We start from the raw sequence: 27,996 nt of genomic DNA, 5'->3' as shown, positions 1-27,996 counted from the left end.
ATTATGTGTTCCTTTTTTTTCCAATTTCATTTACCTTTTCCTGAATTGTAGTCTTTTCCCAAATAATCCATCCGGCTTTTCTTTTGATGAGACATGAAACTATATCGAATTTCCCCAGGGCAGTTTACTAGCCTGTCTCTGGGTAAGTCCAGTGGTGGGGCTTCTACCTACCTCTTCTGGACAGGCAGATCTAACCGCATTTATTCTGTTAGGATTATACCGCCCATACTAGGTCGCCTGTGCTTCGTTTGTACTTTTAGAACAGGATGGACCACGAGAAGGTGAGTTTGGTTTGAGTGGGAGAGGCTATACATTGCGCTTCCACCCCATGGTCATAGACTATTGACGAAACACACGCAAATATGAAATTGATGTGGCTCACTTTCAAGTAATACAAAATATATAATCTATTAACTGAGTTACATTTTCCGGTTATTCTTAATGAAAATATACAAGGAAAATTGAATAATCAGCCGTGTTGAATGAGAAATGAATTATTCACACCCTCCAAAATATCTAAAGCTTAAGAAATTCATGCAGTTTCCATATTGCACAACAAACATCAGGGCGCCACCAATCTTCATTGTGTAATGTGGAAAGTGCATGAACTTTATAAGCCTTTTTATTCTTCGGAACAAAATTCAGGAGTCAATTACAAATCATTTTTGTCTTATGAAAAATAGTTGGTTAAGGTCTAGTAAATGGCTTAGTCAAAAACAATACAAAAAGCTAAAAACCAATATTTTTACAGCATTAAAAGATGGTATAAAATTACGTAAAAGCTTTCTTTTTAATGGCATAATCTGAGTTTGCAGACACAATCTCAACGCAAATACTCCCTTCATTGCTATGTAAATAATATGCAAATGACCAAATTAAGGAGTGGTGCATGACGGTAAGTTAATATATACGTAGAATGTTTCTTTCACTCCGTTAGTGGGAAACGACAATATAAAGAATCACAAAGCAGCCATTTAAACTGCAAGATATTTCAGTCCTTAACAAGCACTCCCATCATCGACGTTGCCCATTAAGGATAACCGAGAAAGGGCACAATTTGTGAGCTCGTTACACCAACCCTATTCATTATCCAAGCATGGTTTTGCCGAGTACCCTTTTAAAAATGCACGTAAGAAAAAAAAAATCGGAAGTTAGCGACGAAACTTTGCTCCTAACATTGCCGATAGATGCAAGTTAATTACCCTCCTGGCTGTTGTTACGCGCGTGCCAGTGAAACTCCCCCTCCCCCCCCTCCTCACACGTGGATGACGTTAAGGCATTATAATCCCACATACGAATGTAATGGAGTGTTCGATGGAGTTATTACAAGATACGGGATTTGACAAATATCTCTGTAAAGTGAAGCAGACGCAATTCAGAGGAAGGAGACACTTATTAGGCAAAACACATCACGAGGTTCTCCTCATTTAATGTTGCCGAAATGGGGAGGACACGAATGACGTTTCAATCGATAATATTTGTAAGCTTATATTGGCAGTAAATTTTTAGAGAATATAATTCAGGTTTCATTTTTAGATTGAGTATAGCATAAGTTAAAATTATTTTAACTGTTAACTACTGTTTTTTTTTAAAATCGGTAGTTAACAGTAACGATGCATTTCAAAATCTCGATCACAGTTGTGTGATCGAGTGAAGTATGTAGTTAGCTGAAAGACGAATCACTTCGGAGGATCAGCTGAAGATGACGAGTGCATCTCTTATCAGCACATCAAAGTATTTGATGGAGTATGTAGAGGCGAAAATTCAAAACCAAAATTTCTGCTTTTTTAGTTATTTAAACCATAAAATTTTAATGGCTTTCTAACTACAGAGTAGTTTAGTTCTCCTTTCAATTATTCACATGATGAGGCCGCTCTTCTAAATGGCTCCAGTCTGTTTTAAAGTTAGAGCCGTGCTGAGAAGAGGTGCACTTAAGTTGTACAACAGAGCCCCGATAACCATCATCCTTAATAAGTGCCGAGGGAAAGTTCGTGTAACTGCTTTATAAGAAAAAATGCATTAAACATCTCTAATGGCAGGTATTGATGTCGAGGGAGGTCTAGCGTCTCGTCCTTTTCGGTCAATAGCCTGGCAATGAGTTCTTTTGTCGATGATTAAGTTGTCATTTTAAGAAGCGTCGTGAAAGAAAATTCTGACAGCAATTTCAAGAGCATTTAATCAGCAAGATGAAGAAAAAGATTACTCGATAGTGCATTTGGTTATAAACAACGTTTTAATTTTAACTCTCAAAAGCCCTGAGATGCAATGCGATGCACTTACAAAATGAATGGCATTTCAAACAGTTCTTTTACGGCTCTAGAAATCTGATGGATGTCGTCAAAACCAGACTCGTGAATATTCAGGTTTCGGCATCATTAATTGGAACCCTGACCATAAGGAAGGCAGCCACTGAAACAAAAACCAAGTTCGTTCTAGGTTCAAAATTCATCTTCTATTCCGAGTTCAGTGTGGCAGCGGTCACACTGAACCCAGACGAAGATAATTCTGCTTCTTAAAGAATTATACTCGCACGTGACAAGGAAAGGTAAATCACAGCATTTGTCCTTTGGGGATAGCACAAGGAAATTTTAAACGCAAGCACAGCAGATGAGTAATCAATTTTCTTTTCTGTTTACCTTCATGAAAGAAAATCTGTTGGTTTAAACGAGGCCGTTAATCTACTTTAAATAACGGACTTAAAAAAAATACTTAATACTGGTTCCTGGAGTAGAAAGCACACATTCAATCACGCAATATCAAGGGCGGTCAGCGACGAACAGCGTCCGTAAGGAAGGCGTGATTCCAATTTAAAAATCTTCCGAGGATGCCAGCTAATAACCACCGAAAGATATGCATTTCAATGGCTGCTGTTATCGGCACGCATAAAATGGCATCAGGAAGAATTTCATCCACAAGAAAATACTCCAAAAGAGATTTATTCTATTCTAAAATGTGAATCAGATTTACTTCAATGTTCAATAAGAAGTCAAATATAAGACTTGCGACTTTGCAGTCAAAGAATCGACTACTGTTTATATTACAGAACCTGCTTGTGAAACGTGATACCCTCGACATCAAAAATATTTCCAACGTTAAAGCAAATACCATTAATAGCGGATACTAAATAGCTATTGTGCGTCCTGGGTTAAACAAGATGATATTGTTGATAAAATTTAACACACAACGTTGACAGTTGGTCACATAGAAAAAGACTCTTCGGCTAATACATTCACTATTAACAGCTGTTCCTCAAATTAAGATCTAAAAGAAATTTGGTTTTTTCCTTTGCTTAAGGTATCTTAAAAACTTTATTCCTTCATAGGAGTCTGAAAAGGAAGGGAACTATATCCTCTGTGTGTGTGCGCGCGCGCACACACACACACACGCGGGTTGTATCGTTCAATTTATTTTGATCAAATTTGCATTACTGTTGACATTGCTGAGAGGCTTAAAAATTCGTTATATTCAAACTAAAATGAAGGACCATTATTATTGTCGCGATAATGCGCATAATATCGCAAATGACATTATGCGCAGGTTATGCAGACGGTGTGGTGTGGAATTCGTGGACGTGTGGAATGAGTTTGATGGGCGAAAGGATTTATACAAGATGGATGGCCTGAATTTGAATGGATTTGGTGTGCGGAGACTGGAAAAATTGTTGCTGAATGAAGTGAAAATGGATGTGCAGAACCAGAGAAACTAGAACTACCTAGGAGGGGGGGGGGATGGATAAGCAGACATCAGTAAGACAGTTGAGTAAGAATGTATATAATTTACCCGAGCCAGCACTAAGGACAAAAAATGGGAATGGGACATTTAGAATAACGCATCAAGATAAGGGTGGGACAAAGGGATCACTGCATTTCATGTATACTAATGACAGGAGTATTAGGAACAAGAAGGAAGAATTTTTGGCCTTGATTGGCTCTTCCTGGTCACAGGTTATTGGTATTAGTGAAACATGGCTGACGGAAGAAAATATAGTTAGTGGGATAGAATGTGTAGGTTATGGTGTGTTTAGGAGGGACAGAGAGAATAAAATGGGGGGGCGTTATTGATGATAGCTGATGAACTGCAGCCAAAGAGAATTGAAGTTGTATCGCAGGATAGTGAAAGGAGCTCATTGAGGCGATTTGGTGTGAGATTGAGACTGGCAGAATAAAATATACAGTTGGGTGCTGCTATAGACCAGGTGATGGAATATATGGTGGAGATAGTATGATAGAAAGCTGACAGGAAAAGATAATCGGATTGAATCTATGGGAAACGACCCTGGAATGGAAAAGGTAAAACAAAAACGGAAACGACAAAATATAATACACATAGCAAACTGGAATGTAAGAGGAATAGCATATAAAGAAATAGAATTAGACCAATTATTAAATGAAAGAAACTTTAAAATAGCAGTAATCACTGAAACAAAAAAGAAATTAAAAGGAACTATGAGAACCGAAAATTTTAATGTGATATACAGTGCAGTCGACAGAGACCAAAGAACACAAGCAGGAGTCATGATTTGGATTCATAACTCCCTTTCAAAACAGTTAAAACATTATAAATTATGGAATGAAAGAATAATAGAAGCTAGAATAAAAATAGATAGAGGCTATTTAACAATAATTGGTTTATATGTCCCAGAAGGGGGAAGAGAACAAGATAATATTGATTTTTATAATCAGCTACAAAACATATATAATAAAATAAATAAAAATGATTACGTAATTTTAGCAGGAAACTTAAATGCAAGAATTGTAAACACGAAAATTAATAATAATAAAGGAATACATGGAGAACATAATCTAAACAGGAATGGTAAAAAATTGATTGACTTTGTAGTTTATAATAACCTAAAAATAATGAATTCCTTCTATAAACATAAAGATATACATAAATATACTTGGGCAGCAAGAGGATGGAAATCAATATTAGATTACTTCATATTAAATGAAAAGACATCAAAATTTTCACTAGATGTTAGAGTTCACAAAGGATATGAAATAAACAGTGACCACTTCCTTGTTAAAATAAAATTAAGATTACCACCTAAATGGCTACAAGTAACAAGAACAGAAAGAAAAATTGAAACATTTGTTTATAAAACTAGACTATTGAATGACACAATTGTACAATGGCTATATGAACAAAGAATTAACCAGTATCTAGATAAAATAAAACAAAATGAAGAAATAGAAATAGAATGGCTTAATATAAAAACGATACTAAATGCAGCAGCAAATGAAAGCTTAGGAAAGACCAAAAAATTCAATAAAAGAAAAAAAACCTGAAGATCTGGGATGATACAATCAAAGAAATAATCAAAAAGAAAAAAGAAGCCTATCAATAAATAGTTAAGCAGTAAAAGATTAGAAGATGAAATAGAATATAAAAGAATAAGAGCCATAGCTAAAAGAGAAGTCAGAAAAAGGCAAAGAATCATGGAATAAATTTGTTTCTAATTTAGAACATGATTTATATAAAATAAGACCCAATGTATATAAGATTTTGAAACACCTAAATGCAGATACCAAAGAAAACATAAAATTAAACACTGAACTGAAATTAGAAGAATTTCTAAATTACTACATAGAACTGTGGACAGACAAATATTTTAAAAAAGACAAATGGCAAACAATTAACGAAAATTAAACGGAAATAACTGAAGAAGAATTAGAAATCAGCCTGAAAGAAACAAGAAACGGAAAATCACCTGGAGAAGATAAGCTAGGTTCAGAACTATATAAATACGCAGGAACAAGATTCAAAGGAAGACTCTTATTATTTTTAAATAAAATTTCTACAACTGGTATCCCCCCCAATAGAATGGAAAAAAGCAATTGTGATTCCTATCTTTAAGAAAAGTAATAGATGACGCTAAAAACTATAGAGGTATCAGTATACTAAATTCCTGTTACAAAATATATAGCAGAATCTTAAATAGCAAACTAATGAAATATTCCGAAAACTTTATTTTAGAGGTACAGAATGGATTTAGAAAAGGACGATCATGTATAGACCCAGCCTTCTGCCCTAAAATTAATAATAGAGAAAAGAAGAGAATATAATTTATCAACACATATTGCATTTATTGACTTTGAAAAAGCATTTGACAAAGTTAAAAGAAACATATTATTTAACATATTAAAAGAAAGACAAATACCAAATAATATCCTAAAAGCTATCACAAGTATATATGAAAATAATCAAATACAAATAAGATTAAATCACGAGCTATCATATACAAGAGAGATAAACCAAGGGGTCCGACAGGGATGTCCCCTCTCAGCAACTCTTTTTAATATCTACTTAAATGAAATAATAATAAAATGGAATAAAAATTTACATAAAGGAATTAAACTTTCTCCTACAGTTAACTTAAACACTCTCCTCTTTGCCGACGACCAAATAATAATTACAAATTCTGAAGATAACTTACAGAAAGCTATTTTAGATCTAAATGAGATAGCCAAAGATTATGGTATGATAATATCAACTGAATAATCAAAAACTATGTCCTTTAAAGGACAAGATCCAGCAAGAACTAAAATAGTAATAATAACAAGATCTTAGAACAGGCGAATTCATTGAACTACCTAGGATTATGATCACAAATGAAAATGATATAAACGTTTAAAAATGATATAAAATATTTTAAAATAACAGGTGTAATTAACTCTATTAGTTCAAAAACAAACCAGGCTAAAAGTATACAATACATTAGCCCTACCAGTCTTAATGTATGGAAGCGAAATCTGGACAATAAAACAAAAGGACAAACAAAGATTAACAACAGCAGAAATGAAGTTTATGAGAAAAACTGCAAAGTATACCCTATTTGATCACAAAAGAAACGAAGATATTATGAAAGAATTAAACCAAGAACCAGTAATAGAAAAAATTAGAAAATATAAACATAAATTAATGGAACACGTTCAAAGAATGAAAACAGAAAGATTACCAAAACAAGTCTTAAAATACAAGCCATTAGGGAAAAGAAAACCAGGACGTCCTCTTAAACGATTCAACGATGACTTCTAAGGTCGGAACAGGCCATGCTAGGCCTAAATCCTTGATACACATGATGATGAGATAGTATGCATAAACAAATTGATGAAATGAGTGGAAGGAGGGTAATTATTATGGAGGATTTCAACTATGGTAACATTGATTGGAAGGAGGAGAGGACACGTGTGAGGAAGGAAATGGATTTAATTCAATTATTAAGGGATAACTATCTGAGACAGCATGCAATTGAAAATAGGGGTGTGAGAGTGCTTGACCTGGTAATAGCATCTGAGAATTTGACTGTAATGAATATGACCATGTTGCCACCTATTGGTGAGAGTGATCATAAGGTCTTGACCTGGGAGGTGGCTAAAGGTGTGGAATTTTCGATTAAGACAGGGTATATGTGGAATTGCCATGCTGGCAAGTATGACAAGCTTAGGAGATTGCTTGGATCAGTGCCATGGCATGTACCACTGCAAGGGCTGGACGTCGATAGAGCATGGGAAGTGGTCAAAGAGCATTTACAGGAGGTTATGGCTGATCGTATACCTAGGATCCGAACAGTAAAACAAGTAGGAGTTAAATGGATGAATACCACCATTAATTTGAGCTGCAAAAAAAGAAACAACTGTGGAGGGAATTTAAAGAAAGGGGTGACCTGCAGGCACACGAACGGTAACGAGTGTGGTAAAAAAAGCAAAAGCGAATTATGAAATGAAACTAGCTATGCAAGCAAAAGAGAATCCCAAACAGTTCTTTCAATATGCTGCAAGCAAGAAAAAAACTGTACACAGCAAAATGATTTTAGGGAATGACGATGGTAAAGAGGTCACTGAATCAGTTGATATAGTGGAGTTACTGAGCGCGCACTTTACAAAAGTATATCATCCAGGTGGTGACATTGAAGAAATGAAGGAACCATTAGTTTATACGGGAATTGTGATGAATGAAGTGGAGGTGAATAGTCTACTACAGAACCTTAATGTGAATACATCTGTGGGATTGGATGGTATACCGGCACGGGTCTTGCGTGAAGCGGCTAAGGAATTATCAGTGCCCTTGACCATGTTGTTTGATCTGAGTCTCTGGTCTGGTTTAGTCCCGAAGGTGTGGAAAGAGGGGAAAATAGTTTCACTGCATAAAGGAGGATCCAAGACTACGGTTGCAAATTACCGACCGATCAGCATATCAGCAGTCGTTGTCAAGGTCTTGGAGAAGGTAATCAAGGGAAAAACACAGGAATGGATTGATGAAAATGAGATACTGTACAGGGGACAGCATGGCTTTGTGAAGGGTAGATCATGCCTCAGAAACTTGCTCAAGTTTTATAACAAGGTGACAGCTGAACTGGATAAGGGTAATGGGTTTACAGTGATACTGCTGGACCTGGCAAAGGCGTTTGACAGGATACCACATGGAATACTAATCCGTAAACTACAACATGTGGGAATGGATATAGGGGTGGTGAGATGGATAGGTGGGTGGTTGATGGAGATATCAAAGAGTAGTTTATTCAGGAGTAGAGTCCAAAAGACGGCCTGTGACTAGTGGTGTGCCGCAGGGTTCTGTTCTTGGACCACTGCTTTTCAATTTGTTCATATTGGAAAGGATTTGAGAGGAAATGTTCACTTGTTTGCTGATAGTTGGGTAGGGCGATAGTGAATGCAGAGGATGACTTGAATAGATCGGAGTTCTGGGATAAGGAGAATGGATGTCAATTTAATGTGGCAAAATGTAAGGTTATGCATTTTGGGGTGAAAAGATTAGCAGCAGAATACCACATTGGTGGAACTGTACTCCAAGAGATTGATGAAGACAGGGACTTGGGAGTGTTGGTGGATAGGGAGATGAAGTTTAGGGGGCACATTGCAAAAGTAGAGACATCAGATCATCAACTCACTTGGTTGTTGAAAAATACCTTGACGAGCAGAGACAAGCAAGTTATTGTACCTCTGTACCGAGCCTTGATAAAACCTCATCTCGACTACTGTGCCCAGATTTGGTCACCTCGGTTCCTTCTTGATGGGGAGGAGGTGGAGAGGATCCAGAGGCCAGTGACTAAGATGACAGCAGGTCTATGGAATGAACCATATGAGAACAGGTTGAAGATTTGTGGGCTGCAGAAATTGGTTGATAGGCCAAAAAGGCGTGATATAATTGAGACATTCAAATTGCTAAAAGGATTCTATAGGATTAATTCAGAGGATATTTTTGAAATCAGGATTGGTGGTGGGAGAACTAGGGGACACCTATGGAAGCTGGGCAAGAGTGTGGTTAGCAGGGGTGTTAGAGCTGGGTTCTTTACTTTTAGTGTGGTAAATGAGTGGAATCAGCTGCCAGAGTCTGTTGTGGGTGCTATGATAGTGAGTGAGTTCAAGGCAAGGTATGATAGATACTGTGAGAATGTCGTATAGTTGTGTGGACATGATGTTTAGGGCTTCCCTCGATGAGTCTAAGGACTCGCTGGAGTCGCTCGAAATAATAATAATTATTATTATTATTAAGAGCTACATCCAGGAAGGCCACATACTACACACACCATCTGTCATACTTACTCTTGAATTCATTCGCACTGCTTGCAATCGCAACATCCAATGGCAATCCATTCCAATCACGCACCACCCTCTGATGGAAAATTCTAGCCCACACACCTTTCATTCTCAGCTTCCAAGGATTCCCTCTCGACCTTTCGCTACCCTCCATAAACTTAAAAATTTCATCAATTGAAATCCTGTATGACACTTTCAGAAGTAAATCTCAATCATATCACCCCTCTTTCTTCTGTTTGCAGTCTACAAATTCTCAATCTGCCTTCATAATCAGTATTCCACAATCCTGATACCATTTTTAACACTCTCCTTTGTACTCTACTCTCTCCACTGTATCAGAATCACAACGGAGCCCAGACCTGCGCACAACAGTCCAAGTGAGGTCTTATCAAGGTGTTGTAAAGAGGCAAAATAACTTTATCTTTGCATGTGAAAGTTCGTTTTTAGTATTGCAATTATCTTTTGAATTGTATTTGAAATCTTTGCTACCTATTAACACTTCAAGATCCTTAGCCTCGTCATTATGGATGGCCTTTACCCCGTAGACACTTCAGAAGGTAACAGCGTTCAACCATTTTCGACTAAATTTGGAATCTAGTTTATGCTTAGATGCGTTAAGGTCCTTTGAGAATATCCGCCCAATTAAAGTAAATTGAAGGCTATAAAATGAGTTACAGCCCTCAGTAAAAAAAAAGTTATAAAATGATGGGGAAGTAAAGTGCTGCAAGTACCGCTATGAGTCTTACAGTTGAATCGATTTCGATAATTTATTCCTCTTCTATAAAAAATAAAAAAAATTGATTTTTTCCATTAAAAAATCTGAAGTGTGAAAAAAATGAGCAGCAAAGGAGATAAACTGTATTTATAAATCTGTTACTTGGCTGATATTGTTTGAATTGTTGAGAATGTAAATCCCTTTTTAAAGTCGAGTAGCAATCACAGGAGCACCAGCAACAATGCTACTTCTTGTCAGTAAAGCAGCCACAACATTCTCTTTCGTTAGCGATCGACACAGACACCACTAATATTCTATAGAAAAAATATTAAATTATACGGAACTTTGTTTTAGACAAATACACGAGGCGATATAACTGTTCGTATAATTCTTCGGTATATATATTTTTTTTTATTTTCAGTACATTATGTTGTGTTTGGAGTCTGCAAATTACATCTTCGCCTAACATGCAAACATAGTTGATTGATTAGTTTGGGCTAAAGACAGCTCGTGTTCGAATGCGTGTTTTTTTTTTTTTTTTTTTTGTGCCTTATCTGTAAATTGCGTGCATTCTTCAGAAACAGGCCAAATCGATCCTTCACATCGATTTGTTTTGATGGATAAGAAAACGCAGTGCTCCAATGTATGCACACACGCAGAATACAAGTTTTGCACTTGTAGTCTAAATTTACAAACTAAAAGCAACGTTCTTTTTTTAATAGTTATTTGAAAGTACTGTCCAACTTGCTCAGAAAATTATACAAACATAAATTGTGCATTAAGAATGAAATAGACAAGCGTTTGGTACATAGAACACGAAAAGACTATCAATTAAGCAATAACAAAAACCTTATAATCTTCTAAGGAAGTGATAGAATTTCACAAATTTTATTAAAACCAAATTTGACAAAACTTCATGGTTGCCCGCTTTCTCCTATAAGAGATGCACGTCAAAGTTTGTCTTTTCAGATCTCTTACACTTCTTCAAATATTTATAATTTTTATTCTGCGGATTAATCCAAATTCCTCTAACGTATCGGCTGATATCAACAAACTACCAGTGAAAAATATCTAGTAGCAAGGACTTTAGTAACTAAGCAACAATTAACATTCAGAAGTATTAGAAATCTAACAATCAGCACGATTTGTAGCACGTGACATTTGTAGCACGCACTACGCGTGCTACAAATGTCACGCGTAGTGCATTTTGATAATTTGAGAATAAACGAAACTGCCATTTTGTTTTTGCAATTTCTTTTTAGAATTACGACTAAATTTTAAAGTACATAATAAAATAGTTTGGTTCGTTTGAAAAAGACGGATGGGACAAAGTTTTCATAACTGCTCTTTGTTTTGTGTATGGCAAACATTGACGATTTAAAAGGATAGCATTAGCATGCACTGCTTCGGTATTTCCGAGTACACAAAATAAGCAGCGTGTTTGAAAGCAGCTATTTTGACAGAAAAATCGTAATTAATATACGAACTACACTCCAAGAAACTGAAACTAGCGCAAATGCACACCGATGTAACTTTTAAATGGCTTTTTATTTATAAAGTCCATCAAACAGTTTCCCAAGCATCGTCTTTACTTTGCTAAGAAATATTTTTCTTTTATTTCGTCCCAGATCCTTTTCTTAATATCCAGACAGATGGGTGCTTTCAGAGTAGCGCTAATTCGAGTCTGAGAGTCATCCAGTCCGCACTTGTTGTTTAAGATAGAACCGCTATTTCAACAGTGGAAACGAACGTCTTTTGCTGCCTTCCCCACACATTTTCCACGTATCATTTGTCTTCAGCCAGCGGTATTAGATCCTCGGAAGCTAAACGAGTCTTTTATCCCCTCCTTCTCTTAGCGGTAGCTGGCTATTATGCCACCTCATCTGTCCCTACCCGCACATCCTGCAAATGTGTTCTTATATGCGGCCATGACAGGTAAAACTGCCTGTATAACGAGGTACTCTCACACTCGTGTAACATTCTGCGTACGCCAAGTTTCCAAGAATGGAAGAATGTTTAATGCCAGCTGACTCTCGGTACCATTACGTACGTCAGCCTCACCACTACCGAGTAATGGTTAACATTAATTTTAAAGTTTTTACATTAAACTATGGTGCAGCCAATCTCGTTACAGAAACTTGGGGAATCATTTGAATCTTGATGGAGGGATTTTGGTATATCACAAAAAAAAAAAAAAAAGCAGAAGTACAAGGAAAGAATGAACATTAAAATACGTCATTGGATGGATAAAGTTTTGAACATGCTTTTCTTTCAACATGCATGCACATTACAAACCCCGGTGCACTTAGAGACGCCTTCAAAATACCGTGCTAAGAAAGCTGAACATTTGGCTTGAGGGTTTACTATTCGTCATGGCGGTGATTCATAACCAACGGTGCATGATGTCGCAGTTTTCTATGTCAAAATTGTCGTTATGACAGTCCTAAACCAGTTCAATTCTTTTATGGTTTAACATGAGCGCGAACAGCTGCTTTGAGACTGCAGTTAACAACCGAACTGGATAAAGATTGGATATATTCAACGTTAAAGAGTAGTTGGAATCATTTTTTTCCTGTTCGTCAGCCATCTTAAGGTAATTTAGTGTAAGTTTTGTCTCCCCCACTCCATTAGGCTTCTAAAATCTAAGATATACATAACTAGCAAGTAGAATTCGTGAGTACCGGTTCTTTCCTATGAATTGATCTGAGTATATTAATTGTGTGTAAATTCAAAATAACAGATCTAAGAAGTTTCTATGAAATGCAATGATATTGTATCCTGTACTTCTTAATTACCAATGCAGATGGCGATCTCCATTCGGAATGCTTATATTAGTAGGATTCAAGCAGCATCCAAGACATAAATATGTACTGAATGCCTACAAATATATAACAAGGGATTATGGTAAGCGTGTGTTTAATCAAAGGGTTTGGATGGATGAACTTAGTCTATTTATAAAATCTCTTTCAAACGGGTTGGAATTTTTGTTCCGTATCACGTGTTTGCAAGTGGAATCAGCAGTATCGTAGAGAGTAAAGGTATGCGAAACTGAAATCCAATCAACAAAGAATTTGGCGAAGTGCATACCAACCTTAAGTTTCGGTAAAAAGCACGCGCACATGGCGTTTTCCACTCTCGACTACTTGAACGTTTAATTTCGCTGAAAATATTTTGTTGCAGTTTTTGTCAAACGAAGCTCGTGTACGAATTACGATGAAAACAAAAGAATAGTAAACGTAAAATAACTCGAGTGTTTCTCTTGGTAAGAAAACGAATGATCAACTCTTAGTCAAAATTATCTCGTCTAGAAAAGGCTCGATTGATTTTCTCTCATGGCGAATTCCTCATCAATAAGGGAAGCGTATTCTTCGAGAATGCTTTAGAATAATGAAACCTTTCAAGGTTTTTATTTTCATCTTGCACATCAGTAATGTACTGCATTTGAAATTTTTTTTTTTTTTTGGTTTTCCTACAAGAAAATGGCAGGTACTTAATTATCAGCCTTAAGTAACTTCTTAAAAAATTGATTTTTCTTTACGTTAATTGTTAAAGAAAAACGAATAAAGGGTGAGTTTGGCGTCATCACCATCTTGGCGTCTGTTCGTAAGTAATTATATTTAGACGCTGCATTTTCTTTAGTTCATTTTTTCCTTCTTCATGCATTACTTGCAAACTAACTTACAAAATGGACGGAGTTATTTTTTCTTTCGGTTTTCACTTTTTTTTTAAAAAAAAATTAATTATTTTCTAAGTTTTGTATTCGTATGTTATTAAAAGGATGAGTTCTTTCCAATGTCCCAATTCAAAATAACGTGTAATATTTAATTATAATCACACAGATTCGTTAAGATCGCTTTCATCTGCTAATTCTAAATAAATCAGTTTCTGGATAACGAATAAAATGATTTCTGAATGCATTTATATATTTTCTTATTGCAGCGCCAGCTGGTGGAACAAAAGCAGAAACAAAAGCGACAAACTACCGGCATGGTTCAAACGTCAGACAGTAGACCAGTGTCCGGTAAAGGATGGTGGTCAGCTGGTAAAGAAGAATCCAAACCTCTCATGACTGGTTATGGTGTGGAAAACAACAATCAAGGGGTGGTTCTATGTAAGTTGTAATAAAGACAAAATCGAAACCCACTGGAGTATGATTGATTATCGAGTAATTACTCCATTTTTTTAAAGAAATTACATAATAACTGACCGAAGCATTGATGTACTTATATTAGAATTTCTCTTTTCTTACAGGTTATGACGGTCCTTTGCAGTACACAATGTCCTCTGGTAATCCTGATGCCATGCCAGCAGTACAAGTGTCGCCCTCTACCAGTCAGTTGCAGTCTCCTCTAGGTAGGTCTGCATTAAAATCATTAGTTATGGAAGATTTACGTATTTTATAGTTTATTTTCTTATTAAATTTGGTTTTATTAACATTAAACGTCTCGATTTATATTCAGACAAAGTTGTTCATCTTTTACAGCTATGCGATGTGCTACTAACCTGACAACTCAATGTTTAATTCTTGGAAAAGTCAAGTATGTTGCTAGATTGGCATCGTAACCCTTTGCTTGATGAGCTACTGGCTGAACGAATGTATCCCGGATGCATATTGCTCATCTGTTTGTACTCGGCGCTGAGTCGTGTGTAACACCACCTATCAGCAGGTGTTGTTGTTGTTACGCTGGTGACGCTTCTCGGTACCGAGTTTAAATTATTTCTCCTTGACAACGCTGTCTGTTAAAAGTGTACGTGTACGCAGCTCTAAAGTCATAAGGGGAAAGCGACTCTCTGGTTATCAAGAGAACTGGGTGAAATCAGATGCACGTGTGCTAATTAGGGAGTTGATCAATTGAGAAGCCTGAATAGGCAGATTGCCTATGAATGAAGTCGAATGCGCATTGGCGCTTAATGGATGCAAATTTATTCATTTGGCAACCAGCAGAAATTACGAACAGAAAATGTTTCATTACGAGTGCAAATTTTCACTTTATTTCGAGCTGGATGATACAATATTCGAATTCGTGCTGTTCCATGTAGCAATTGCAAATGAACAAGCACCAGTCATGTTCATTGGAAGCAAATAAAGAGAAAGTGTTTTGTTTTCCTTTTATTATAGGGAAGTACCAACAGTTTTATCAAGATATGCGACACATACGTTTGATGGAATTGAAGGGGATGGATTGAAAAAAATAACAGGAAGCAGAGTCGTGAACTGAATGCAAGGTACTATAAAGAAAAAGTAGTGATGTGAAGAGGTAAGAAGGGAGAAGTTTGTAAAAAGAAAAAAAAAAAGAAAAAAGGATTTCCTTCAACATCTCAGAAGCAATTTGTTTTCTTCGAGTGTCATCTTCAGAGAGAAGATAAAGAGATGTTCTGCTACATTTTTATTTGGGGGGTTAAGTGATCACTGGGGGGGGGGGGGGCCCTTTTGAAAACGAACTACATGCACGTGCGAGTGCATATAATCCCCTAATGTTTTCTTCAGACTCTTGTGTATCCTGTTTCTCCTTTGTCTATTACGTGTAGTGTAATAGACAAGGGAGAAACAGACTATCAATCAAGGTGCCAAATGCGCATTGAACTTTTCAAACCGAAGTATGAGAAGCAGGTAACTAAACGTGTAATGCTCCAAATGACTTTACTGCTCAATATTTTAAAGTCACTAGATTCGAAACCACCTATTGACTCAATAAATGAATATCCCCATTCACAGTTAAAAGAGCTACGATTTGATATTTTGTTTCTCATCGCTTCTTAAACTGCGCAAAACCTCAATAAAAACGATAAATAGTCACCTCGTTCATTTTCAAGAAATCAAAAACGGTAATAGAATTCAATGCCCAACGAGAACCCTCTTACGTGCTAGTCTAGCACTGTGAAGAGGTGGTTACCATAACAACCACAACGTGTAGGTGGTTGCTAGTGTTGGTGGAAGTCTATTTTTAGTTTATGTGGTGAGCAATTGATGGCTGTCGTTATAACTACACACTTAATGCTATTTTTTTCAAGTCGTACATGGGAGAAGTGCGCGCTCGAATTTATAGTCAGAATTTAAAATACACTTCAAGATGCAATTGCTGCTGTTATAAACTGCGTTTTGGTTGGATGAGGACGAGTTTTATGATAACTAATAGGGTGGACAATTCCTTTCGGGATGAGGGATAGTGCCATGATTGTCTCGAACGTACTACTGAGTTTCTAAATTTTAATGATGAATCAAAAGTCCAGCTCCAAGACAGTTAATTTACATAACACAACGATAGATTATAGTTACTTCGGCAGCGTTATAGGCAAATCGCATTTGCAAAAGGCGAGGGAAAGACTATAGTTTAGTGAAAATCCAAAGTCTCCTTAATTATGAAGAAAAAAAATATTTATCGTTCGTTTTTCCAATTATATAGCAAAAACTGGTTGAGTGAGAACAAAGCATTTTTCTTTGTCGACATTGAAACAGAGCAGTACGTGACTTAAGGTTAACAGTTGGGATTCAAGGATGTACTTAGATTTTCTATTTGGCCTTGCTTGTAGTGTTATTTTGAAGACGTTCACTCCATCTTCTTTTCAGTCTTTCTCTCTAGGTATTTATCCCCATCTATTCTGCTGCATTCTTTCAATGTTCCCTTTTTACGTTCACTGATCCAATCATTTACGAGTTGTATTTATTATTTTATTATATTTGTATCTTTCCTAATATTCTGGAAAGTTAAACAAAAAAAAAGTTTCACCTGTTTAGCTGTTCTTGTTTAACTTTCTACGGTATTAAGCAAGAACAGTTCTTGTTCATTATTGCGCAAAATTAAAGAACAGTTAAAGTCAAACTTTTCTTTTTTAATATTGGTACGTTGTCAGTTTGGCTCAATATTTTCAAACCAACAGTTTCAAGTATTTTTCTAATTTTTGTAGCTCGTGCACATGTTAGTACAAGTCTTCGTAGATTTTTATTTTTTTACTTACGATCTTCATTCTTCCGTATAAGATTCCTACGACATGAGGTATTCTAACTTCTCCTGCTTGTTCTAAGTGCATCGTTTTGCGCATGCCATCGGTTATTTACTTATATTATTAAATGTTTTATATACTTAGCTAATTGTTTCTCCTTTGATTTCTAATTTACACTTCGCAGTTTCTCTAGAAGCTGTGATAACATGATTTTTTTCTGTTAACTTACATCGTCATTTTTTTTTATACTTTTTGCTGTCACTAACAACAAAAAGTAACTTTAGGTTACTTTTTGCTGTTCATGAAGTAATACGAGGAGATCCAGTTCTTAGTTTGTAATCTACAGGTTTTTTTAATTCTTTTATCTCATTCACTAAAGGTGAAAATTAATAAGTTGTTGTGTCTAATTCCTTCTGTTTTTTTATTACCTTCGGTTTGTCTTCGTGTTTTACTATAGACCTGTCATATGTAACATATATCCTTACTTTTTACTGTGGTTAAATTATCCTTATTAATTTCTTTTATAAATCAGAACATAGTTTTAGCATTTATCTAATCCAATGTTGGTTTATAATATATTTCATCTGAGCTATTCTCATTTTTTTAATTTGAATACCATAAAAATCGTCTTTATTCTTCTAATTATTTTAGTATTCATATTTCACTTTTCGCATTCCGTATAGTTTTATATTTTTCATACGTTAATGCATTTCGGTAAATATCTTTTAAATGCAATTGTCCTGTGCTAAGTTACTTCAAGATGGTTTGATTAAAATTAAGCGTCAACTCATCTAGAAAAATTATAATAAAACTGAGTATTTCAGAGAAATTTCCTTAATGAGTTTTCCAGGTAAGATTTATGCAAGCAAACCTGAGAAGGAACTTAGAGAAACTTGCACACCACATTATACCGTCATTCATCATCTACATGGATAACATTATAGAGGAGCGTAACACTAAACCTCCTATGAAAACTGGAATATTAAACTCAGATGTTTACCTTATGCAGATAAGATAAATGAATACACTTATCTTAAATACGCTCTTTGGGACCAAACTAAATAACAGCCGTAACAAACTTCTGAAAAATCAGTAATAAAAAGACAATACCAATGAAAATTAGCCGGAAGATGGAAAACAACATTCTTGATGAAGGCTCTATAGAAGAAAGAAAATATTTCAGCTATTTATATCCTGATGACAGTTGTTCAATTTCTAATCCCACTTTTAGATCGGCAATTGAAAATAGTTTCAATACTGTCTTAAAAATAGCTGTAAACATTGGCGTCACGGAAAATATCATATTAAAAATGAAGATGAAATATAATGTTGGCATTTAGGGATGTGAAAGTAGAGCTAATCTAAGGTCAGAATGGGAGAGAAAGGGTTAACCAGACAGGTGTGATGGGATGATGATAAGAAAGATGATCAAGAACTAGGTACAGTGATGCATGTGGCGGTGCCTTAGTTGAAAATGTAAAATTTGTCAATGCTGGAGACCTGACAAGTAACCTGACAGTTATTTTGAGAGTAGAATATATCACGTATCGATAAGTTATATTATCGGTTTATTAAAGTTTTAAAAATAAGCAAAAAACTATCTTCGTGATTGCATAATGAAAGCAAATGGCTTCTCTGCAAGCTGCTTTAAAGCAGATCACTCGTCCTGGGATGCGGACGTGTTAAGGCACTTGCGAAGTCACCACATTTCCTCATTTAGGTAGCTTAAGTTTTTTTTTCACACGTAAAATGGTTGTTCACACTAAGATAAAATATATTAGAAAAATTTTGTCTCATATAATAAAATTTTTGTAAAGATTCTTTACAAACAAATCTTCCAATAGCAGATCAGAGAAAAGGAAATCGTCGTTGATTTTTTCTTTTCCCATGCGGGTTTGCACAAACATTTCATTTTAAAATCAGACCGCCAGGATTGATGGTAATTCAGTGTTAGCGAAGAGACCTAATCGTAAAGGATGTTCATCTCTTACAAACGGCCGCATTTCAGACTAATCGTAACGTATCCAAATCCAAGGTCTCCTAAACGCACTTTACCCGACGACCACCACCACTCAGACGGATACCGCGTCACGTGCCGGTTCCAACAACGAGGTGGTTACCATAACAACCAGTGCACGCAGGTGGTTCCATGTGTTGTTAGAAGTCTATTTTTAGCCGCTCTCCGCGGCCTCTGGGTGCGATGAGCAGAGTGCAAGGAAACTAACTTGACAGCGGTTGACGCCCCTCCAACCCCCAGAAACAGATTTCCGGTTATAAATTTGGTTCCATCCTGTCTGTAGAAATTTTAGTTAACGTCAAGTCGGTGAAGACTACTTGAAGAAACTTCCTATTGCGTGATTTCGAAGCCAAAATCCCGACATCTTCCATATGGCACCAGGGAAACGTAGTAAGTATGGCGTTCGTCTTACTAGAACGCTCTTGCATCATACGCGCTCGCGCGAGGTTTCATTTTGTTCGTACTTGTATACAATGTATCGCAAGCTGGCAACCTTGTCCTATTTACGCCAGCGTTAGTTAAATGAGAACGGAATAAGTTTGTCCTAAATTGCTTAAAAACTCCTTAGCGAAAATCGAGGCTCATTTTCCACGCTCTACCGCACCGGACATGACTGTTTTGTGAAGCGATGCGTGTGAAGTACTTATGTGGTTAAAATACCGACTACTTGCTCCCGATGCTGCTAATGTATCCCCATTCAAATCCTGCTATTTTAACAAAGTATCTTTCTTCTCGTTATTTTTATATGCGGGCTGAGTTAGTTTCTTCATCAGTAGAAATACTAAAAGAGAAATTGTTGTTTTTTTACTGATAGTTTTAAATGATTTTCAATTTTGGTTAAATTTTTTCACCATCTTATAACAGCGCATATTTCTTAGTAGATAGGATGCATTGTAATCATTGTCGCCATATAAGTGGTTTAAATTATCATTTTTGAATATTCATATTACAGGAGCTTATTATATTAGTTACGTAGTTTTCATTATGGAACTGGTTGTTATCTGTTCCTGTATTTCATCCACGACAGGGTCCGATGACCTTCTATATGTTTTTTCACTGCCATTGACCGTTGGTGACTCGTGTGTTAGAACTGAACAATTCGTAACATTGATGACCTCACATAAAAAACCGCCTCCTTCTAGAAATTCATTAACTGACATGTAATTCATTAACTGGCACAACAACATGGAAAGTTTCATGTTGTTGTGCCATTCTCGATGCTGTATAGAATGCATAAACAAATTAAGTTGTGGGGCAGCTCCGCGGCATTGCACCAGCATCTGTCCCTGAATAATATACATAACTGAGGGATGCTCGGCTCAACATGTTATCGCTGATACCAATTGGTAGTGAGCCTACTTCTTCATGCAGCCTAAAGAAGACATGCGACACTACTTATGGATTCTATGATGGGAGCACATGTAATAAAATGGTCGCCGCGTGTTTCCTAATGAATGCAAATGATGTGTTGGTGCCAAATCGTTTTAGTAATTCCAAACGAAAGATGCTATCGGCGTCAACAGGTTTCATTGCTTTTGATGTTTGAATGTTGTATCCAATCTCGCAGGGATAAGTTGGGAAATATCGGAAGCAGATGTACACAAATAGTGGACATTTTTCGTTCTTCTTGAAATAATATGATTCTCCCCAAAATGTCACTCTGTTTGTCCTAGTAGTTAGCATATCCACTCTCCAACATAAAGGTGTAGGCTTGGATGCTTTAAGGATGTCTTTAGATGACAGATGAAATTCGTTACCCGTGCGAGTTCGCCATCCATCTTATTGGAAATCTCGAATGACTTCAAAAAGGTCTCGAGACCAAAGTTCATTATCTAACTTTTAGCCTGGCCACAGTATTAATAATAATGCACTCACCGGCTTATATACTTAAGCTTTCTTGGTTGTAAAACATAAAAATTAATACCTTTGTCCTCTCCCCCAAGAAATCCACTTATACACTTTATTCTTTTGCTATCCTGGATAATACTAATGACTAGAGAAAAATCTGATCGTTGGTGGCTTTTCGATTCTCGATGGATTCAAACATCGAAGCAACGTCTACAGCTCATGAATTGAGCTATTTAGAAAACGTTCTTATCACAATTCATTTCGCGAGTGAGACTCAAATAGTCTTCTGGTACCCACTTTCTGCGCTATTTGTAGCCAAGAACCAGCATTTGCTTAGTAACGGGTTTTGTTGAGACTGAGACCTCTATGGGATGAGTCCAATCCAAGATAAAAAGCGATTTCAAGACTTTGCAGACCACCTGAAGACAATAGCAACCGGACACCATTCCAAAAATCATTACGAGAGATGCGTTGAATCATGGAAGTACGCTACGTGTAACTAAAGATGTATTCCTTCACTTCTGTGAAAAAGTCCCCGTTTTTATTTATATACCTTCTAAATCGTGCTAACTTTTCTGATAGAATTCTTTGCAGTTTAAATTACCTGCAAAGACTCGGTTGTTCTGTTTTGTGCTGACGTCACCTGCTCATTGCAGCGAATAGCTCAAAGCAAAATCACAGCGATTGATATCAGAGCAACCAAAAGCAGACTCCATTAATTGCCGGTTCCATTGAAAAATCTCGATTACCAGCATTTATGAGGGGCCACGAAACTTCCCTCAGGACAGCTAAGTATTTTAAGTCCTCAAGCAGAAAGTGACAAAATTGATTGTTGCTTGTTTTATCAAGAGGAATTAGCTATTTTATCCCAAAGAAACTGACACATTACGCAGGCTCTACGAACTTATGAAAATTACATTTTGTGTGTTCAGTTTAAAAACATCGTTAAGCAAATTCTAACTTTCGCCGAATTAAATAAATACGAGTAAGTTCCGGACTTAAATCGTTACTTCTGCAAACTCGTAGATGTACTTATGCATAGGCGGACGAGGCTAAATCTGTGGGGGGCCCAGAAAACATGGGGGAAATTTAATTGCCCCAAACACTGAGGGGGCAACGGATCACTAACGCCTCGGGAAAATAAATTCTGCCGCTGAAAGCGGGAATTTGTTTCTTATAAAATGATTTATCCAAAGAAATGAAAATAGACTTTAAAATGAAGAAAATTCCTCGTACAGATGGTTTTTCTCCTTTTAACGTCCCTCAGTAGTATTAATTTCTTTTGGCTTACTGTTACAGTATCAATAAGCCCGCGAAAATGAAGAACAAAACATTTGTAATGTCGGCATGGTAACTGTTTGATGAAAGGTCCATACTCGACGCAATACACGAAAGAGGAATCAGGCTAATTAACTCAGCGTACTCTCGCACAGACTTTTAGCATCCACTGCATTCATCTATGAATAAACATGCCTCCAAATTCAATGTGAACTTTTCACATTGAATTTGGAGACATATCCTTTCCCAAATCTCTCCCCATACACTGGGCTAATGTACAATACGTTGACCGATAAACATCTCGTGTATGGGCCCAACATTAATATTAAAAAAAAAAATTAAAGAAAACTCCGCGTGGTTTGAAAAATTGCTGTAATTTAACATTCATTTATTTCAATTAATATTCATATTTTTATTTATTGATTGATACTAGATAGTTTTTAAAAAAAAAAAAGAAATCTTAAAGCGGGAACTGCATGTAATAAAAATTCGAATGTCGAAACGTTTTCAATATTTAGAAATTGGCACAAATTTCTGGTTGTCTATAAATGTCAGTGTTGGGGGGGGGGAATTATTACATCTTACCAATGCACGTTATTTAATACACAAGGTGGCCTATAAGTCATGCAACATGTCCTAAAAATGGCCTCTTTGTTAAGCAACTGCATCACCAGATTTTTTTTTTCATTAGTTATGAAACCCACATCACGTAAACGCCTTCCTCGGGAATGTTCCATGACTTATGGGCCACCCGTAAAATCGTACCTACCCCATTAAAAACTTAAGGCATGAAAATAAATATCGTATCCTCCCCGTGAAATTTTTGCAAACATTTACATTTATTATTTGTAACGTGTTCATAGTGTAGGGTAAGTACATGATGATGTGTGTTGCAATATTTGGAATTTTGAAATGGAGGCCATTAAATATTTCTTAAAGTCCCATAGCACTCATAAGCTGAAGAATATTAGGGAAGGGTAATTTTTCTACTTTACTTCTGTCAAAATTCACCTCCTTTTAATGTAAGAAATTCTTGCTTCTTTCTTTGGCCGAAATTCAGCGTGGATCATTTAAGCAGTGTTGATATGACGCTTCGTACATATTCTAGAAATCTATTTTAAAGAAATGAACTACCTTCGCTGGAGAGGGTCAAACAAGTCCTCCAAGATTTATATTCAATGTTCCTAAAAGCAGTTTTCTTCTACTGCTCGTGCACGTTAAAGGTAAATTGCTTTGTGCCTTGGGAATCCGGGGGTAATGATCAAAATGGGGGCGCCTTGTCACGCTCATTTTCACTGAAACCTGAAGAAACTAGTCGTGCCCAAATGCAAATACACAAATTGATGACAAGGCTGCGCCTTTCCCTAACTTCAAAATGAATCGAGCTGTCAAAGGTATGGCGGACGCAAGAATAATTGACGTCACGACTTCAAAGTGGCTGTCGCCTTCCTGTTGTCATCAGGTGAATGTTTTCACCGTAATGAAGGATATCTGGAGGTGACAGGTATATTGGATTAGGGTAGTGAGACATACAAGGTACGGGGGTGGGGGCATATGTCTTTTCTCACAACCATGATTTTCCTTCGTTACCTAACACGTCCGGGAAAACAGCGTCAACTTTGGAAAACAAACAGGAACTCGATATTTGTTTTCATGACAGAAAAATAAAGTTCGTTACTTATCTACTACCCGCGCTTTCGAATACACAAGAACTTGACGATAAGGGATGACATACGCCCTAAAATTGAGGAGAAACATTGGCCTTACCAAATTTTCTTGAAAAATAAAAATCACTCAAGATCGCTGTTAACTGGTGCTCTTTCAGCGTGTCGTTTTGTGTTGTTTATAAAGACTTAAAATGCAAATATAAGCTATAATATCAAGTAGAACATTTGTAACCCGGTTTTAATTTTGAAAAGTGGCCTTTTCTTGCAAAAATATAACGTTTAAAATTATTTGCAAATATTCAGCACTTACGTTAGTTTCCTTTAATTTTTTTCTTCCACCGTAGAAATTCTTAATTGTAAGTTACATATTCTTTAAGTAAGTCATTAAATAAACTTGTTACTTCATCAAATATTGTTTTAAATAGTACATACATTTGAACTTAACCGGTTTCAAGACTTCACATTTTCCACAACCACTTACGAAGCATACAACGAGAATACTGTCTCGATTAATTCCAACAATGGCTTAGCCCTCTAGCGGCTATAATTGCATTACCTAAACTTGTATCGATATTATCATGATAGCAGCAAATAGTTTAGAACTCAAAATTACAGCTTGAAGATTAAGCAGTTTATCAGTACGAAATTTTTTACCTAATCTAAAAGCAAGCAAATGCGATAATTGCTAACCTAATATTGAGTTACGTAAAAATTTCCTTTTACCTAATTGCTAATAAGAGTACAAAGACTCATTTTTGATAGATTATTATTATACGGCAACCTCCATGGAGTCTGAAGACCTGTCTCAGGAGATTCAAACAATCTATCATACCTCTCCTTGAAGCCATTAACAGATAAAGCACTCACAACCGACTCTGGCCACCCATTCCATTCTCGAAGCAAAACATCTAATGATCACACTCTAACTAACCACACCTTTATTCAACTTCCAGGGTTATTCTGGCCTCTCAAGCCAAGTTCTGAAATTTCACCAGCATCAATCATATAAAATCCTTTAAGCAACTTAAATGTTTCTATCACATCCCCTCTATTTTCTCCTATCAACCAACTTCTGCAATCCACACACCTTCAATTTATCTTCATAAGGAACATTTCACCATCTTGGTCACTCGCCTCTGAATCTTCTCCACCGCTTCCTCATCCCCAGGAGACCAGACTTGAGCACACTAATCCAGATGTGGGCGTATCAAGGAGGAATTACAACTTCCTTATTTCTACTTGTTAATGTGTTCTTCAATAGCCAAGTAACCTTATGTGCAACCTTAGCAATATGTCCTTTAAACTTTAACTCTCTGTCCACCACCACCCCTAAATCTCTAGCTTCATCTGTTTCTTGGAGTACAGTGCCATCAATGTGATACACAGCATGTGATCTATTTATCTCAAAATGCATAACTTTACATTTCTCGACATTAAACTGACACCCGTTAACTTTTGCCCATACTTACAGCCTATTTAAATCTCTCTACCAAATTTCGCATCATCAGCAAACAACTGAATATTTTCTTTCAGGTTATTTCCTTTTTCATTTACGTACAAATTAAACAGCGATGGCCCCAGCAGTGAACCTTGTGGCACACCACTAGCCACCTGTTTTCGCCTTAGTTCTACTCCTTCATATACCATTTTTTGATATCTGTCCAGAAGCGAAGCATACAATAACCGCTAACAGAGAATCTGTCGACATAAAAGTTCTCCAAAACACACGTGTGTTTTGATACCGCACTATCGCTATCATAAAACCAAAATAGTGTAAAGAAATCACTTCTATATCATCAATCTGCACTGTTTCCACGTTCCATGAGATCGACACACTCTGATATCAGCTCGAAACAAGTGAAACCAGGATTCATCGAGCTAGAACTTTTCTTTTTCATTCCTCCCGTGTTAATCAGTGTTCTACTACTCACAGTTATTTACTTTCACTAAACGAACTTGAATTCTGAAGCCTTCTGTTATCATATCCATACGTGAGAGAGAGCTCGATGCTCTTGCTTCCGATATGCTCCTTTGCAAACCACTGTTACATTGTAAGCCTGCACAATTCTTGCGACTGTATTGACCACTCACATCAACAAGCTATTTCCCTCCTTATGTTGCAATCCTTAAATCTAACTGCTACATAAACACAGAGCGGAACAGAGGCGAATGCTGGTCTTGAAATTCACGCTTGCTCTTGTTATGATTCAAGGAGTGAGAGGTGCGATTCAAGTCTGATTAGCGGAATAATGAATTACTGACCATTGAAAACTATATATTTAGAAATTTATGTACATTTAATCATACAAATACAACATTTATTTTACAAATGATATTCTATCTTTTTCAATTTAGCTACTTGAATACAAATTCTACCCTACGGTTCTTCTTTATGAACTGGTGAATAACATCGTCATAAAAAGTTAGTTGTAACTTAATTTTCCCAAGCAACACGCACACTTGCTGGCTGCAAAGGCTGGCTGAAGCTCACTGGCTAGAGCTACTTTGACTGCGTATGGCCCGTGTTTAAGCAACAGTGTGAGACGACGTGAAATGGCTATGCGCGCGCATGAAATCACAGTGCTGTTGCCAGTTCCTGGAAGCTCCCACAACCGAGCAAGCCAAGGTAGCTTTGACTAGACGAGCAAGCATCGGCCTTCGATACACAATGCAAAGTTCAATTATTGCCGCGCAAGCTTAAGACATCTTCTGTCTACAAAAATAAAAGCCTAAATGGAATGCTTATAAATGCATGCATTTATTAACAAATAAATATTTACTTCTTTCTCAATTAATGAGCTTGCGCAGCAAGCATGAAGAATTCGCCCACTGGAGCGGAAGTTTCTGGTATTGGCAATTATGTTGGTTGGCACCAGATATCGTTCATAGTTCACTGCTTGTCATAGACCTATACAAACACAAATGCACGGACGTGATATTTATCCACTTCCTTTATATGACCTAGAACCGACATGTACCACCGACAAAGTAATGGATTCCATGGATGATTGGGAGCGCCTAACCAGTTGACCAGTCAGTGTATGCCTTAGCAACATCTTATATAATAACAAGATTCTTACCATCCTCTTATTGCGAATCGGTAGATTAGGATTGATCTATTCGTTTCAAATATTACTTGATAGTTTTTTCTTACATTTAATTCGCTTCATAACACACTGGTGTGAATTGGATTCGTTTCCTTTGTTCTTTTTATGCAAATTAAGAAAATGTACTGAAGCCTATTCGGAATAACATCACTGAGTTATTTTTGCTCAAACATACTCTTTATCTAAAAGAGCCTAAAATCTAAAAATATTTAAAATAGTCACTATTCAGTATTCGCTCTGAGAATGCATCATATTATAGAGAATTTATGATAATTACAAATTCTCGTAAAACCACAGCACTTGAGTAGGAGGAGAAGGTTCCGATAAATCAGATCAATATATTCTGCACTACGGATCAAAATGTTATCATGGAGGTTTTTTTTAATATAAATTAAGCAAGTTAGCAGCAATATATATATATAAATACATACTGTGCGATGAAATCCCATTGGGGCATGAATATGTTTAAAATATCCATGCTACAGCGATATTGGCGATGTGGAAAAGATTTCGTCAGGAGATGTTAATTCTTATTTTCTAGAATACATTCATTTAACAACAAATACTATACCTAGAGAAAGTATAGTGCATTAGCACGGGCTAAGGATTAAGCAAGTCACGCTGCTCTGAAGACCAAAGATACATTTTATTCACCTTGTTTCCAATATGCAAGAAGATAGCGTCATATCGACCAACAGTTGATGAGAATGATTTGGTGTAGGATCCTCCTTTGTGCTGTCCTAATAAAAATAATCTTGTACTGTAAATGATAGTACAAGATGGTATGTGGAAGTGGGGATGTAAAGGATAGATGGATCCGCGCTGTCCAGATTTAAACGTTATAGAACACCTTTGAGATTATTTA

General features: G+C 36.4%; 1 protein-coding gene across 4 annotated transcripts in view; it reads left to right on the top strand.

Moving 5' to 3' along the window:
• Positions 1 to 27,996, top strand: part of LOC150102783 (tubby-related protein 3-like) — a 514,140-nt gene that overhangs the window by 463,228 nt on the left and 22,916 nt on the right. For 3 of the 4 annotated variants that reach the window (XM_090398901.1, XM_090398899.1, XM_090398900.1), the window contains 2 exons: positions 14,212 to 14,383; positions 14,524 to 14,625. In XM_090398901.1, coding sequence (XP_090255027.1) covers positions 14,260 to 14,383; positions 14,524 to 14,625 — 226 coding nt within the window. In that variant the 5' untranslated portion in view covers positions 14,212 to 14,259. Of the gene's footprint in view, positions 1 to 14,211; positions 14,384 to 14,523; positions 14,626 to 19,547; positions 19,622 to 27,996 lie in introns of those variants that run through there. The other variant, XM_090398902.1, reaches the window with a different exon arrangement.

Source organism: Typopeltis vanoorti, chromosome 10 (genome assembly GCF_054136105.1).
Source record: "Typopeltis vanoorti isolate ZY-2024b chromosome 10, IOZ_Tvanoo_1.0, whole genome shotgun sequence".
In the NCBI taxonomy this organism is placed as follows: domain Eukaryota; kingdom Metazoa; phylum Arthropoda; class Arachnida; order Uropygi; family Thelyphonidae; genus Typopeltis; species Typopeltis vanoorti.
Note: the sequence above shows the minus strand (reverse complement) of the source record. Positions and strands in the feature narration are given on the sequence as shown.